The following is a 13,043-nucleotide window of genomic DNA, read 5'->3' on the forward strand; positions in this document are numbered from 1 at the left end:
GAAACAGATTTAAGCAACATTAAAGTGAAGGCAAAAATCTGAGACGAGACGAGACACGAGATAGGGTTCACAAGAATGAGACTAGACAAGATTTTTACACTATTTTAAGAAATCTTCAATGATGAAAAACATGCCTGGAAAAATAGTCTGCAGGTGCATTGAAATGTTTTAACTAATCTTGCAATAAATGCCATCTCAGTTCTGCTTTCTGAGTATGAATTATTATATGCAATAACAGAGAATACTCAAGCACTGTAAAAGATTTTGCCACAAACTCAACTGACTGACTTCTCTTCTGTATGATTTCATGAGTCTCTTCAGACCTATAGAATTGTACTTGCAGGCTATGAGTTTTTAGAATGTTTGACCTCCTATCTGAACTTTTTTCCACAAATTGATCATAGAAAAAAAAGAACAGTTCTTTCTTAGTCTTATTAAGTGCAACCATAATCAAAGTAGGCTACTCTCTCAATATTCAAATCAAAGCGCAAACAGAAACCAACATTTTCGTCAAGCATGATACAGAGCTAAGAGATGGTTATAACTACACATCCTATTATAGTGTGCATACTAATTACAGCCTAGATATTGTATGCAGCCTAATTTGCATGCATCAGGGAGCCGCAGCCGCTCTCAAACTGCTGGTATTGAAATTGCGTTTGAATGCGCGCACGCATTCTTTTTAGTTTCACTTTCGATTTCGTGATCGGGACCGGAGGTGCTGAGCGCGCATTGTATTCTACAAGATTTGTCAGACACTTACAGTGCGTGTCCACGAACGTTTTAAATTAATTCCTATGGAAGTTCAGCTTCAGAGAACGCTCCAGCTCAGCTCTGCTGTTGCCATCTCCACCATAATCTCGCCTTACTCCCGTGATTGCTGTCTGAACTCCTGACACGGGGCCCATGGTGGCCACGGGGGCCCTATGCAGCCGCATATATCGCTTATTAGGTAGGGCCGGAACTGTTGACATCTGTTGTTTCAGTCAGTTTTTCACTCTTGTCTTATCCTCTTTTTTGAATAAATGAATGGTTAAATAAAGAATATCTACCATCAGACGAGCTGGTATAGTAGCGACCAAAGGCGTCATCTTTTGGGATGTCTGGGTAAAGGTAGATGAGGGGGTTCACCGGAATCTTCTCTGCAGCAGTGAGGGTGTAGTTGCGGATGACGTTAGGCAAGGAAATAGACGCCAGATCTGTTTTAGTGTAGGGCTTCACTGAATGCGTCTTAGGTTCACCTGTATTTGATGACATTCATTCACGTACATTAAAAGACTGCCAGACAGATACTGTTTTTATAAACAATAAATGATAAAATACTCCAATTCAAACCAGCACACACCGTTCTGTGAATACTCCACCCATGTGATGGTGATTCCTCCGTCTCGACAGGTTTCACTGAAGCGCAAAAGGAAAGTGCCCGGGAGTTTGCCACTCAACAAAGCCCTCTCTCGATCTTTACTCAAAAACCCTATAATATACCTATATATGTGATAAAAAAAAAAATGCAAATAAAAATTGGATAAAATTGGACTGGATAAAAATGCCTATGTGCATGGCAGCACAGTAATATAAATTGGAATGTAGCTTAAGGGAATGGAGGTTTTGACATATTATCACTTTGTTTCGGGTTAGTTGACCTGAAGCAGCATCTTACAAATTTTTGTGTGAAATCAGATTTTCAAAAGAAAAAAAAAAGTAGGATGGGACTTGATTTTATCTATTTGGAATTATTTGGATTGTGAAAAGTGGGAGTTGTATATCAAAACGGAGCAAGCAGAGGCAGAGTTACACTTTGATTAAAGATTGCATACACAAACACATTTTTTTCGTTGAATCATACCCATTAAGACCAGAAATATGTATTATTAAAAATATGGGGTGAATGTTGATTTCATGTTGACTTTAAAATTTTAATTTGTTATTCTGTTAATCTAAAAATAAAAAAAATTCTAGGATTTAAAAAAAATCGACAATAATAATAATAAACATTGGCTGATTGTGCACATCTAAAATGGAACAGATTCTAATATATAGCAGACAGATCATTCCAGCTCTAGATGGTACAGTATTTGTCTGTAATGATGGAACTCTTACCCATCATTCCAGATGTTGAGCAGGTGTCTTTTAATAAGGTCCAGAATTCCATCTATCCACAGCCAGAACGGTAGACCCCTCTCATTAGGAGACATCTAGGTGAAAGCACGAAGGTATGTACTCGACTTCCATTAGCTAACGCATTGGCGTGGCATTGCTTTGTCAATGTTGTGACAATATTTATTGCACTTCCTTTTAGAATAAAAATAATATTAAATATATTCAGTTAGTGTCGAGTTCTGAAAGCCCAGCTGTTCTTTGTGAGATCAGGTCCTTCCACAGTCTCATTAAGTTTTGTTTTAGCAGTAAATCATGTGGTGACAGCAGAGGAACAAACAAAAGCGATGTTGGTTAAAGAAAGCGAAAGCGACTTTCCTGTCTTTGTTTAAACTTTTTCCATAAACTTACCTTACAAAATGTATTCCAGTTGATGAGTCCTTCAGGGTCACCTTGGGCTTCATGACCTAAAAAACAGATACAAAAAAAAAAAAAGTGTGCTATATATTGGAAATATGAGCATCTACTCAGTCCCATTTCAAAAGGTAAAAGGAAGCACAAATAAACTCACCGAGAAGTTTGTCAGCCAGCGTTCTCAGCTGCTCAGAGTTCAGCGCTCGTTTAGTGACAGAAGAAAACTGCCAGCTTAAAACCTTTGAAAGCTGCTCCCATTTCACTGGTGGAGGATTCAAGAAGAACGTCAGATTCTGAGAGAGAGTGAGATGGACAGATGGACAGCGAGAGTCAGAATGGAAACCTCAACAGAGGACAAAAACATTGATCATGGGAAATGGCCATACGTGGGGTTCACTGCAGAGCATGTTGTACCATAAGATGGAGCCCCAGGCACTAGGTAACTGATTCACATGGGAGATCACCACAACAGGAAGTGATGTGATCTGTTTAATTACAATAAAACAGGTGCGGTCAGAATTACAGTTGATATGTCACAATTGGTACAGTAGTTACATTTCAGAGTACTTTACCGATAAATCAACACACAGTTCTGGCTGAATGAGTTGAGTTTCAAAGTTAAGTATGTGCAGCTCTTCAGAAATGATAAGAGGGGTCTGTAAAGAACGAAAAACATCAGCAATTCCTACAGTTCATTTTATTTGACATCACTGTATCTGTATGTGTATTTTATCCTACCTCATTGGTTCTGTTGCTACATTTCATCTCTTTCAATTGCTGTGGTAATCAGAGGGAAAGAAAGATCAACAATAAATGTATAATTAGACATTATATTTGCAGTAATATCTGTTTGTTTTTCACATCTTACCAAATGACGAAATTCAGCCGCTAGACATCCACTGGATTCCTCTAAGTTCAGAACTTTAGAAAATGTTCCTAAAATGTTGAATTTCCTACAGCTAGGACACCAGAAAACAGACATTTGGATTATTTGAGCTTTGGCGGCATGCATAAAAATGCTAATGATGTTCCTTGATAAATAATAAATTGTTAAAAGGTTTCCTTCAAAACAGAATAATTTAATAATTAGGGTTTTCATTATGCATTTCAAGCTTATTATCTTCTGATTATTATAATAGTCGATGTGTTACTGTACAGTAATATGATTGCAGGTTTGGACTTTTGTCAAATGCAGACGTTTTTGTGGTTGTTGATTGGACCACAAGAATATGAAATGTTGTAGGAACTTACTTGCTATGTATCTAAATACATTGCCTCATTCAAAACATCACATTTCTTTGTAATATGTTACATACCCTTTTATCGTGTCTTTCTCTGTTAAATCTCTACAGGGGAAAAACAAATATACTGTATGAATACACAGATAAGATAGACTGACAGACAGACAAGTAGATAGATGGATACTCGGACAGATAGATAGACAAGAGCTTTTTCTTACTTGTCAATAGAGACTTTTACTTTGAGTTGACAATTCAGTTCAGGGAGTTTGACTAGTGATCTACAAAGTAATAAGACGTTAGATTTTAGATACACATCGGCATCACTGAAATGAAAGGCTTTTCTCCGATATTTACCATCAATTAAAATAAGTGACATCACAGTGTCACTGACGGTAACTTCAAAGAAACCCACCTGATCTTGACTGTGAATTGAACTCCTGTTTTTATCACCAAGGGTCTCTGAGGATGTGTGGGCATACAAGGCTGTCTCTCCACCACAAGAGAACTGAAAGACACATCACAACCACTGCCATCCTGTTCAAGACTAGAATCTTTCAGAAGTGACGCACACCACAAAATATATTCAAATTCCCCTGTGAATCTATAAGCCCACAAATCCTCCCATCAATAACCTTTTTTTTTCTACAGCATGTGCTCTACATATAGAGACACAGAAAGGTATGAACGGTTAAGGTGTTGTGTCTCACTTTAATATAAGGTTTTTGAAGAGTGAAAGGGCCTGCTCATCCAGCTGGCTCTTGCCCAGAGTGAGGGGGTCGTTGTTGTAGGTGAATTTCTGCACCAATTCCTGAATTTTCTTCAGCTGCTGACGGACCTGCTGCAGACACTCTGCCACTGCTGTGAACCTGGAGCGCAATTAATGTATTAGCTCATTATAAAAATAATGTATCAGTACCATGGATAGCACCAAAAGCTATCAGCTCCAGCTTGAGACTACTGTACATTGGATATAGAAATACTTTTATTAATGACCCTCAGGAACAACTAATAATTTCAAGGATTTTGTTTCTAATAGTATAAAATTATATTTATTTTATATATATTTTTTATCATTATTTTGTTTCCAACTGCATTATAAGTCATTTTGAAGCGCCCCCTAGAGGTTCTCACCAGCTCTGCAGTTGGTCCAAACAGGCATTGGGTGGCCCACCGATACAAGCCATCTGCTGTCTTTTCTTCCATTCCGGTAACTCTTCTGATACGAGTGAGAGCTGGATCTGCTCTGCTAGAGTCAGTGCATTAGCGATTTCTTTTATCACCACCTGCACACATATATATATATATATGCTATATTTAAGAAAAAATATGATACTGAAAAAAAACTGCAACATTAAAGTCACCTTGAAATCAACACTGACATTTTTTTATATGCATGTGCCCTTGTAATCTTTAATCAAAATAACTTCCCCTCCCTCTTATAATGACATCTCTTTTCTCAGATTATACGCAAAATGAACGATCAAACAATCCAATCAATTACTGATGGACAAAATCAAGTGCCACTCTACATCTCTTCTTGTTTGAGAAGCCAGAGATGGTCTTATTATTGAGAGATATCAAAGTCCGCGGATCTACCATTGGAGAAAGCATAACAACAACTTGATAACCAATCACATTACAGCCTTGAATTCATCAAAGTTGTGCGACAGTCAGTCGGTTTTTGCACACACTACAGAAATGATTGAGAGATACCATGAACTGAATCCTACCTGTCGCAAATGTTTTTATGCGACTTCTCACTTTTTATTGGTGTAAGCTCTAAAAACAGATCAATCCAAAATGAATGTTACATGCCAAACATGTTGGAGATTAGCTGTTTGATAAGCTGTTCTCCCACAAAGCCGTTTATTTAACATAGTGAAGCCACTCTTTCGTTGACAGCCATTCAAAAAAAAATCTTGTGTTACACTTTTTGTGTGTTAACCTTGGAAGCTTCGATTAATTGTCACAACAGAAAAGAAAAGACTATCACAAAACTTCTGTTTCATGCTGACTTTAAGCACATTCCTAGATGTGAATATTCAAAGAGGTGCATTGCTGAAATCTTGACCTACCTCTCTTTTCATGCTCAGCCCAACAAACATTTGTCTAAGTGCCATTTCCTCCTGCTGGATCTCTTTTGTTATCTGGCCATTCATTTCAGCTTCCACTGAAAATATAAAAATACAAATCCATACCATTTCTCATTCATGTAAATTCACACTATTTATGTTCACATAGACTCTGTAAAAACCACAATATTGATCAAACCAAGTACAGATATCACAAAATATGAGTTAATACCAGGAGCAAAATGCTAAAAATGTATGTTACCTCGACTCTGCAAAGTATTTCTCTTGAAGTCATATTCATCTTGCGCATCCTCCAGAACCTGAATGTCCTGTTCAATTTCCTAGAAGCAAATAAATATTCCACAATTGCAGCTGTTTGAAACATTGTAGTTACTTGTAAGGTTTAAAGAAATCTGTGTCATTTAAAGCGTTTTTGAGGTAAAGACCCAAAAGGATTCAATATGAGCTCCAAAACCTTATCATTATTTACTGAGATGGTTTACCTGCACACTCGTTTTCAAATTGTTGACATTATTGCCCAACTCATTTTGCTGTTCCATCATGATACTCCCCTGTGATGAGCCACCTTTATCCTAAAAGCAAAATTATTAAGATGAATGATAAACACATGTGCAGGTTTGAAATGACAGTTGTAATGCAAGACTAAAGCCTTACTTGAGTACTAAGTGCAGTTTCCAGTATCTTTCTCTCTTCATTCAGAGTGCTAGCTATGATCATAGCCATGTGAACAGGATCCTCCTGGAAGTGCTCCTAATGGGAGACGATTATTTCCATTAACTCTGACATTTTATTTTAGAATAATGAAATCAAGGATATTAAAGGGGTCATATGATCTTGCTAAAAAGAACATTATTTTGTGTATTTGGTGTAATGAAATTAAATGTGTTTATGCGGTTCAAAAAACACATTATTTTCCACATACTGTACATTATTGTTTCTCCTCTATGCCCCGCCTTTCTGAAACGCGTCATTTTTACAAAGCTCATCGGTCTGAAAAGCGAAGTGTGCTCTGATTGGCCAGCTATCCAGTGCGTTGTGCGTCTTCACGACATGGCGGCGGCAACAACAACAATACTACAGCGAGAATAAAAGTTACGCCTTCTTTCTTTGCGTGAACATTTGGGCGGCATTATGCAAATCTTCCCACATCGTGACGTAGACATGTGGGGGCGTGTTAGAACGAGCCGTTTTAGGTAGGCGTGGCTGACTCTTAACTTTTATAAAGAATATCTCTTTGGATTTGAGACTTTAGTCTTTGCAACTTTACAGATCTTCTTTAAGCACCAAGAACTTGTAACACTCCAAAAGAGAAAGGAAAAATTGAAATCGCATCATATGACCCCTTTAATGTATATTGAATGTAACATAGTTAGAAAAACATTATTAAAAATTGCACCTGTAGGTTACGCTTAATTTTGCGTATATTATGCTGTAAAAGGAAGTTGTTCCCTAGGTTGAGACGGCTGTAGTGCTCATCCAGTTGGTTCAGGAGTTCATGGAAGCGCAGGGTTGCCAAAGATACATTACTCGCGACAGATTCCCTGCAACCAACAATAATGTGTCAAAGATGTGATGCTTTGCAGCAATTCATGATGCATAAATTCAAATGTGCAACTGGATAATACATTAGTAAATTAAATAATTAAATAAAAGATTAAACAATAAATTAAAAAAAAATTCTCACCAGTCATGACTCTCAATCCATTGACTGAGATACTGTCGGATCTCCATAGGAAAAGCCTCATCGTAAAGCTGGTCCACTTGCTGTAAATACAGAGAGTCCAGCAGCTGCAGCTGGTTCCAGAGTGTCATCTGAAGATATAAAATCACACTCGCATATGAAATAGTGTAAGAGTGGTTACGTGCAACATCCTGTTGACATTTGTCTCCTAGCTCCTTGTTTCATGAGCAATTTTGTTAACATTAGGCATTAAGCCAATAATAATAATAATAATAAAATGTGTTATAAAAATGCACAAATATATTTAATAATATGAGACTTTTATGATAATACAAAAAATAAAATTGCAATATATTAATAAAAATTAGTTAATGAAATAATATTAAGAGTATTGGTGCTGTGCTCATCTTTTAAAATCACTGACCACGGTCACACTAGACTTGTATTTAAAGAGTTTTATACTTTATACTGTTACTCTTAAATGTCACTCTTAAAAAGGTAATCAGATCCTTGAATTAGAGTTCACCAATCTTGGACTTTTTGAACGCAGCGAACTTTTTCGCATGAGCTTGTTTTCGTTCTATTGAATTGAAATCAACAGAACGAAAGTTGTAGTGTGACTTCACCTTATAGCAGAGCAAAATATAATTTTAGAGATTTTAAAATGCTTTTATTCTATGCAATTGATACTTAATCCATTATTATTTTTTTTTAAAGCTGTATGTAAAAAATTGAAAATTGTATACTATGTCTTATGCTCAGGTTTCATTCCATTGTAAACAAACAGAGAAAAAAAATGCCTTACATGGGATAACATTAGCAAAAAGAACGAAATTAGATAAAACGCTAGATAGCAGAAAATTACCTTTCAACATAGAAGTTGGGTCAATGCACAAAAGCAGTATATCTCAGGCGAAGTGGATACAAGATACAAGTAGACTAAACTGTGTATGCGTAAAACTTATATTCTCTTCAGTGAGCTCATAATGGTAAAACATGAAATACTGACGCAGGTTACAGCCCACATTGGCACTGTAGGCCAATCGGAATGCTGTAATTACCATATGCAAATACACCAGGGATGACAGCCAATCATTTTCTAATGCGTACGCTAAACCGCGCCACTTTAGTGAATGGCTGTTCTCGGCAAGTGCAGTCCTCCCTTTACTGTCACGCTCTTTACAGAATAGGAATTGATGTGAAAACAGAAACTTAACGAAACACTGGAATATTATTCAATTAAGTTTGATAATTAGATAAAAGTCGTTCATAATAATCTACGAAGCATTGATTACTATCTTAAAAGACAAAGGAATCTCTGGTCCATCACTGACCTTATGTCGAAGTCTTTCACGCTGATACACTCTGGTCGGGGTGGGGTTGTGAAACTCAGGGCACAGCCACCAGGCAAGCACGCCTTTTCTGAGAAAGCGAGACCTAAACTCAGCACAGGAATGAAACTGAGAAACGAAACTTGGATTTACGTCAATTCCCTATTATTTTACTACACGCCACTGGATGTTTTAAGGAGACCCCTTGGCTTTCAATATGTGCGTTGAGGCACAAACGGATAGAAACATAATGCGATGCTTGTTTTACTTTTATTAAAAATGATCTCATTATGAGATATAATGTGTCATTCTTGTTGTTACTGTGTATATGTTGAAAAACCTTTAATAAATGAATGCTTGTTGTAAGAAATGGTTCTATAAAGGGTATACCAGATTTAGATTTAGAGTGAAACAAACCAACAAACCATGCAAACATCTGTCACAAAATCCTTTGCAAAACTTGCTGCTGTTTATGCTGTTGTTTACCTGCCAAAATGATGTCGCTTCCTGGATGATGTCATTAAGGAACTGGGGCAGGTTGCAACCACTGATCTGTAATATTTCTATATATAGATCAGTGGTTGCAACAAATCCCTTAAGCTAAAAAAAAAAACAACCTTAGTTACAATTGTAATTACTCTCTCTGTTTAAATCTAGATTAAAGACACATCTCTTTGGCCAAGCATTCAAATAATGCATAGCATAATCTTGTACTGCAGTTATATCTGATCAAATGCACATTATTATTCTTTAGTTTGGGTTAAACAAATACATTTTGCTTGGTTGGAACAGCAGCTACGCTAATTATGTCTATTTGTTTCTCTGTTTTTGCCTAGGATTTACACAAGCTTCAGTCTGGATCCAGAACACCTGAGAAGAGATGATGCCAACCCCTCAGAGGACCTCAGATGATGCCAACCCTGAAACAACATACAGAACTACCACATTTTGCTATAAGTTTGATTGCATCATATAATAATTGCTGTTAATAGTGTTCATCATCTGTTTGATTACGTCTTTAATTGATTTTTCCGTACATTTCTGCCATATGTACATTGACTGACAGTCACCACTGATAAGCTACCACTAAATATTGTAGAAACGTAATTTACTGTAAAGTTGCTTTGCAATGATTTGTATCGTGAAAAGCGCTGTACAAATAAACTTGAATTGAATTGAATACTGCACCCAAACACCACAATAGCACACTCAAATCAGCAAATGTGGACCCCTCAGTTTCACAATTCCTTCAAACTGCTCTTTTGGCTATGGGCCATGTTACCCATGAACTGGGTACTCTTACAGCCACGCTTCTGGCAGCTCGCCGGCAAGTGTGGCTTGCCCAGGCGAAACTTCCGGAGGATTGTAAAAAGACACTAAGAGACCTCCCAATTGTTCCTGGTCACCTGCTTGGACCTTATGTCCCAGAGCTTCTGGAAAAAAAGGTTAAAATTGTCTGAGGCCACTCATCAGTTGACTCAGGCTCAGCGCAATCCTGTTTTTAAGGTACTGGGCATTCAGACTCGTCATCGTTTTGCGAGACCAGAGCAACGATTCCGTCAGCATTCTACACCACAACCTCAGGGGTTACAGAGGCCCCGTGCTAATAAGGACACTCAAGGTTTTCAACCTCATCAGCGGCAGTTGCCAGGTGGTCCACGTCAGTCACACCCACAAAGCTTGAAGTCATTGGGCCGGTGGTCGATCATTTTTCGAGTCTACACCTGCAGTACTGGAGGGAGATGGCTATAGATCCATGGGTTTGGACTACATTGAGCAAGGGGTGTACTCTGCAGTTTCGACGCCGGCCCCCAAAGCTTTCAAGGATTATTCCTACAGTGATAAGGGATGCAGTTCGTTCAGAAACCCTCTCTCAAGAAATTTGTTCGCTGCTATAGAAGGGAGCCATAGAAAAGGTTCATCCCTGCATTCAAAGGGACGGTTTATATTCAACTTACTTCCTCGTTTCAAAGAATGATAGTGTTTTTTGTCCAGTTCTAGATTTGAGACATCTAAACGTGTTCCTGAAAACTCTTCCCTTTCGGGTGTTGCGTGCAGCCGATGTTCTTTGGTCAGTCACAAAGGAAGATTGGTTCACAAGCATAGATTTGAAAGATGCTTACTTTCATGTTCATGTTCATGTCTTTGGCCCCTTGTGTCTTCACGAGGTGCATGACTGCAGCTCTACATCCGTTGTGGTCCAGAGGGATGTGAATCCTGCCTTACTTAGACGACTGGCTGCTGTGTGCACCAACAAAACAACAAGCTGCCCGTGACACCAGACTGCTTTTGGAGCATGTGCAGATGCTAGGTCTTGCAGTAAACGAGGCAAAGAGTTGTCTGAATCCAGTGCAAATGATTACTTATATTTGAATGACACTGGATTCCCGTGTAGTCTGCCGCCCTCTCACATGCCCAAGTGGACAGTATTCTGCTGCTCCTTGCCTGTTTTCAGCTGGGTGTAAGTTTGCCATACAAGATATTTTTACAACTCTTGGGCATGCTGACTGCCGCCACTTCTGTAATTCCAGTCGGCTTGCTTCACCTCAGGCCTCTCCAGTGGTGGAATAACAGTTTGCAGTTGAACCCTGCTAGACATCTCCATCGGCTGGTTGTTGTCTCGTGCAGTTGTATTCAGGCATTGACACCGTGGAATCATCGAGAGTTTCTGAAGTCAGGTGTTCCCCTAGGGGTCATTCCTTCTCATCGGGAGGTGGTCACGACCGATGCTTCCCTTTTCGGATGGGGGGCATCATGGAATCACAGGGGTGTTTGTGGCCACTTGTCTCCAGCTCGGTCCAGGGACCACATCAATCTCCAGGAATTGTGTGCAATTTTCCTAGCCCTGCAGCATTTCTTACCAGTTCTGGCAGGCCATCATGTCCTCATTTGGTCTGACACCTCGACAGTGTTCCACCTAAACCATCAAGGTGGAACAAAGTCCCTCAGGTCCCTGCATCTCACCCACAAGATACTCACTTGGTCTCTTCCTCAACTAGCATCAATGAGGGCAGTTTACCACCCGAGATCAAGCAATCAGATAGTGGATGCTCTGTCAAGGGATCTTCTGCACTCAGGGGAATGGAGGCTTCACCAGGATGTGGTGCAGAGGATATGGAAGCAGTTCGGTGAAGCAGAGGTGGATCTTTTTGCAACAGAGGCAAACACTCACTGTCGCTTGTGGTTTGCAAGAACAGAGACATCCATACATATATATATATATATATATATATATATATATACTGTATATATATATATATATTTGTTTATACACGTTTTCAACTAAAATAAAACCTTTAGATATAATGTAACGTTGTTGTAGAATGTAGTGTATAATGCCTAATCATAAGCTTGTTCAGAAATGGTTATTAAAAATAACGTCTTTCTCATTAAACGTCATTTAAATAAACGAATATTCAAATATTATTTTTTTTTATGAGCAAATATTCGAATAGAATATTTTTGAAAAATGCCCATCCCTACTTCAATGCCGTTCCAAACCTGTATTGAGTTTCTTTCTTACGTTGAGCACAAAATTTTGAATACCGTGATTAACCAGTTGACGGTAGCCATTGACTCCCATAGTAATTTTTTCCATACTATGGATGTTAATGGCTACCGTCAAACTATTTGGTTCAAAATATCCCCTTTTGTGTTCAACAGAAGAAAAAAACTCATGCAGGTTTGGAACAACACGAGGTTGAGCTAATTTTCATTTTTGGGTGAACTATCACTTTAATTATTATATTAAAATAAAAACTCAAATGATTTCTACTTTTTAAATTGTGAATTTAATATTTTATCCAGTATATTAAGATATTGACAGGGACATGAAAATGTATTGCATAGTATTGTCTAGATTGTTACAGAAACGAAACTCAATTCAACTTACCAACTTATTATCACCTTATGATTCATAGCTCTGTCAACAGTTTTGTTTGATGACATTTTGATAGACATCAGTATTTTTTTACACACACCAGCATGCCAAACCAAAGGGAATGAAGCAGATGTCAAATTGTTAGCACACCTAGCTGCAGAAATGCAAAAGACTTACTGTCATATTTTGCACGTCATATTTGCAACTCAAAAACATGGTGAAGTGTAAAAGTGTTTTCAGACAGGTGTCTAAAAAATGGAGGTTTAATTTACATAAATCATATTGCAGGCACATAGTGCATCTAGT

General features: G+C 38.1%; 1 protein-coding gene across 2 annotated transcripts in view; it reads right to left on the reverse strand.

The window, feature by feature from the left end:
• The window catches only part of LOC107657528 (signal transducer and activator of transcription 1), a 14,282-nt gene extending 5,384 nt beyond the window's left edge, over positions 1 to 8,898 (reverse strand). The window contains exons 1-21 of one of the 2 annotated variants that reach the window (XM_016445662.1): positions 8,861 to 8,898; positions 7,530 to 7,657; positions 7,242 to 7,386; positions 6,500 to 6,595; positions 6,328 to 6,417; positions 6,087 to 6,165; positions 5,828 to 5,922; positions 4,884 to 5,035; positions 4,460 to 4,618; positions 4,165 to 4,257; positions 3,971 to 4,030; positions 3,828 to 3,857; positions 3,380 to 3,470; positions 3,250 to 3,288; positions 3,084 to 3,167; positions 2,898 to 2,996; positions 2,669 to 2,804; positions 2,509 to 2,564; positions 2,101 to 2,195; positions 1,346 to 1,485; positions 1,053 to 1,241 (exon numbers count right to left, since the gene is read on the reverse strand). In XM_016445662.1, coding sequence (XP_016301148.1) covers positions 1,053 to 1,241; positions 1,346 to 1,485; positions 2,101 to 2,195; positions 2,509 to 2,564; positions 2,669 to 2,804; positions 2,898 to 2,996; positions 3,084 to 3,167; positions 3,250 to 3,288; positions 3,380 to 3,470; positions 3,828 to 3,857; positions 3,971 to 4,030; positions 4,165 to 4,257; positions 4,460 to 4,618; positions 4,884 to 5,035; positions 5,828 to 5,922; positions 6,087 to 6,165; positions 6,328 to 6,417; positions 6,500 to 6,595; positions 7,242 to 7,386; positions 7,530 to 7,657 — 2,056 coding nt within the window. In that variant the 5' untranslated portion in view covers positions 8,861 to 8,898. Of the gene's footprint in view, positions 1 to 1,052; positions 1,242 to 1,345; positions 1,486 to 2,100; positions 2,196 to 2,508; positions 2,565 to 2,668; positions 2,805 to 2,897; positions 2,997 to 3,083; positions 3,168 to 3,249; positions 3,289 to 3,379; positions 3,471 to 3,827; positions 3,858 to 3,970; positions 4,031 to 4,164; positions 4,258 to 4,459; positions 4,619 to 4,883; positions 5,036 to 5,827; positions 5,923 to 6,086; positions 6,166 to 6,327; positions 6,418 to 6,499; positions 6,596 to 7,241; positions 7,387 to 7,529; positions 7,658 to 8,391; positions 8,497 to 8,860 lie in introns of those variants that run through there. The other variant, XM_016445661.1, reaches the window with a different exon arrangement.
• Between the last annotated feature and the right edge of the window lie 4,145 nt (positions 8,899 to 13,043).

The sequence above is a fragment of the Sinocyclocheilus anshuiensis genome, unplaced genomic scaffold (assembly GCF_001515605.1).
Source record: "Sinocyclocheilus anshuiensis isolate Anshui unplaced genomic scaffold, SAMN03320099.WGS_v1.1 scaffold179, whole genome shotgun sequence".
Classification (NCBI taxonomy): Eukaryota; Metazoa; Chordata; class Actinopteri; order Cypriniformes; family Cyprinidae; genus Sinocyclocheilus; species Sinocyclocheilus anshuiensis.